This window comes from Octopus bimaculoides, chromosome 20 (genome assembly GCF_001194135.2).
Source record: "Octopus bimaculoides isolate UCB-OBI-ISO-001 chromosome 20, ASM119413v2, whole genome shotgun sequence".
NCBI lineage: Eukaryota > Metazoa > Mollusca > Cephalopoda > Octopoda > Octopodidae > Octopus > Octopus bimaculoides.
The window spans coordinates 17,656,143-17,658,130 of record NC_069000.1 but is presented as its reverse complement, the minus strand read 5'-3'; the positions used below and the strand labels follow the sequence as shown (position 1 = coordinate 17,658,130).

At 41.1% G+C, this 1,988-nt stretch overlaps 1 protein-coding gene across 1 annotated transcript in view; it reads right to left on the bottom strand.

Moving 5' to 3' along the window:
• LOC106880243 (uncharacterized) overlaps positions 1–1,988 on the bottom strand; it is a 77,156-nt gene that overhangs the window by 20,494 nt on the left and 54,674 nt on the right. The window contains exon 3 of the mRNA XM_052975117.1: positions 1,250–1,510. Within this exon, the coding sequence (XP_052831077.1) occupies positions 1,250–1,510 (261 nt within the window). The remainder of the gene's footprint in view (positions 1–1,249; positions 1,511–1,988) is intronic.

Genomic DNA, 1,988 nt, shown 5'->3' with positions numbered 1-1,988 from the left:
ACACACACACACACACACACACACACACACACACACACACACACACACAAACACCAACACTCACGCTCAGATATCATTCATCAACGTACACTATACCAACAGGCACACACATACACACAGGTGTATGTGTGTGAATTTATGTATGTAATCCGAACGTATATGCATGTGTGTCTATGCATATACGTAGACTCACATACACATTATACGCGCGCGCACATTTCATCCCCATCCCCACATTTCATCAACATGCCCCCCTACCCCACCACCATCATACAAACAAACACACACACACACACACACACACACACACACGTCTCTTCTTCCCATTCTGCTTCCATCTTTGAAACGATTCGTTTCCTGTACTTGTAATACTGACAACCTAGTTGGTGTCTAATATTTCAGAAGAGAACTGATGGGGGGTGGTGGTATGACAGGGTGATGTGGTGACAGGGTAGTAGGGTGAGGAGGAGAAGGGGAGGTAAGAGATAGATAGATTGATAGAGAGAAAGAGATAGGGAGATAGAGTGAGTGGTAGTATGGTGGGAGGAGATGACATGGCGGTGGCGTGGCAGAGCGTGCCTTCACATCTCACCTTAGTTGGCAATGCCATTTTTTTTGGTAGCGTTTTCTCTTTTTTTTTTTTTTTTTTAATCTTTTACTTGCTTCAGTCATTGGACTGCGGCCATGCTGGGGCACAGCCTTGATGGGGGGTTAGTCGAACAAATCGAACCAAGTGCTTATTATTTTTTAAGTCTGGTACTTATTCTATCAGTCTCTTTTTTTGCCGAACCAATAAGTTACGGAGACGTAAACAAGCCAACACCGGTTGTCAAGCGGCGGTGGAGGAAAAAACATTCATGCGCGCGCACAGACAGATAGACAGACACACGCACACACACACACATACACACACACACACAAACAGATACACACACACATACACACACACGAAAGGCTTCTTTCAGTTTCTGTCTACCAAATCCACTCACAAGGCTTTGGTCGTTCCAAGGCTATAACAGAAGATACTTGCCTAAAGTGCGATATAGTGGAAGTGAACCCGGAACTAGGTGGTTGGGAAACATATTTCTTACCTCATAATCACGCCTGCACCTGTATCAGTAATTGCTACATCAATCGACTCTACCCTTCCCCTTATAAATTTCTTACTTCCTGCTAATAACGTATTAACCAGTGCCCCCCACCCACCCACAAAAAACAATGGGGCAACACAAAAATACTGGCATCCTACCTCATTGCTTCAACCGGTACCGTATAACGTTCTCCTTTCTTGTTCATAGTAGGCATTGCCAAATTTCGTCGCCCTGAATGGAGTGCGTGCAGAAAAGTAGTACCAGTCATGCCTAGCGGTTCCAGAATATATTCTTTGAGAAGTTTTTCGTAGGATTTTCCTCCGAGTTTTTCAATAATTTTTTGAACAATTAAGAAAAGTGGGTTGCTCTTGTAGACCTTCTCCCGGAACTTGAATGCCTCTGGTGCATACATGAGGCGGCTGCAAAAATTACAAACGTGAAACGTTAGTTAAGTGTATTAAAATGCATTTATATTTTATTTACGTTTATATAATATAGAGGATGAACGGGAAGTTAGCTGAATGAGAAGTGTCGTCGTTTGCTTTTCGTTCATCTTTTGTTTCTTGTAAAGAGCTTGTATTAGATGCAGCAGTCCAAAGTAAGAAAGAGAAACAATAATAAAAGGACAAAATGGAATAGGCAAAAGAGGAGACACATGGGACAGAGAATCGTGGAAGAGGTCACAGATATGTGATGAAAGAACTTTGGCAGATAAATAAAATAAAATAAAACTAAAGTGAAGATCAAATAAATAGTGCATGTGTTTAATTGGCAAAATACAATAATAAAAGAGTTATAACAGAAAGTTCTGTTTATTGCAGTGTCTTGGTTGGACAGTTCCTGTGGTTGTATGGAAATTGAGAGAGAGAGAGAAAGATATATATATATATATATATA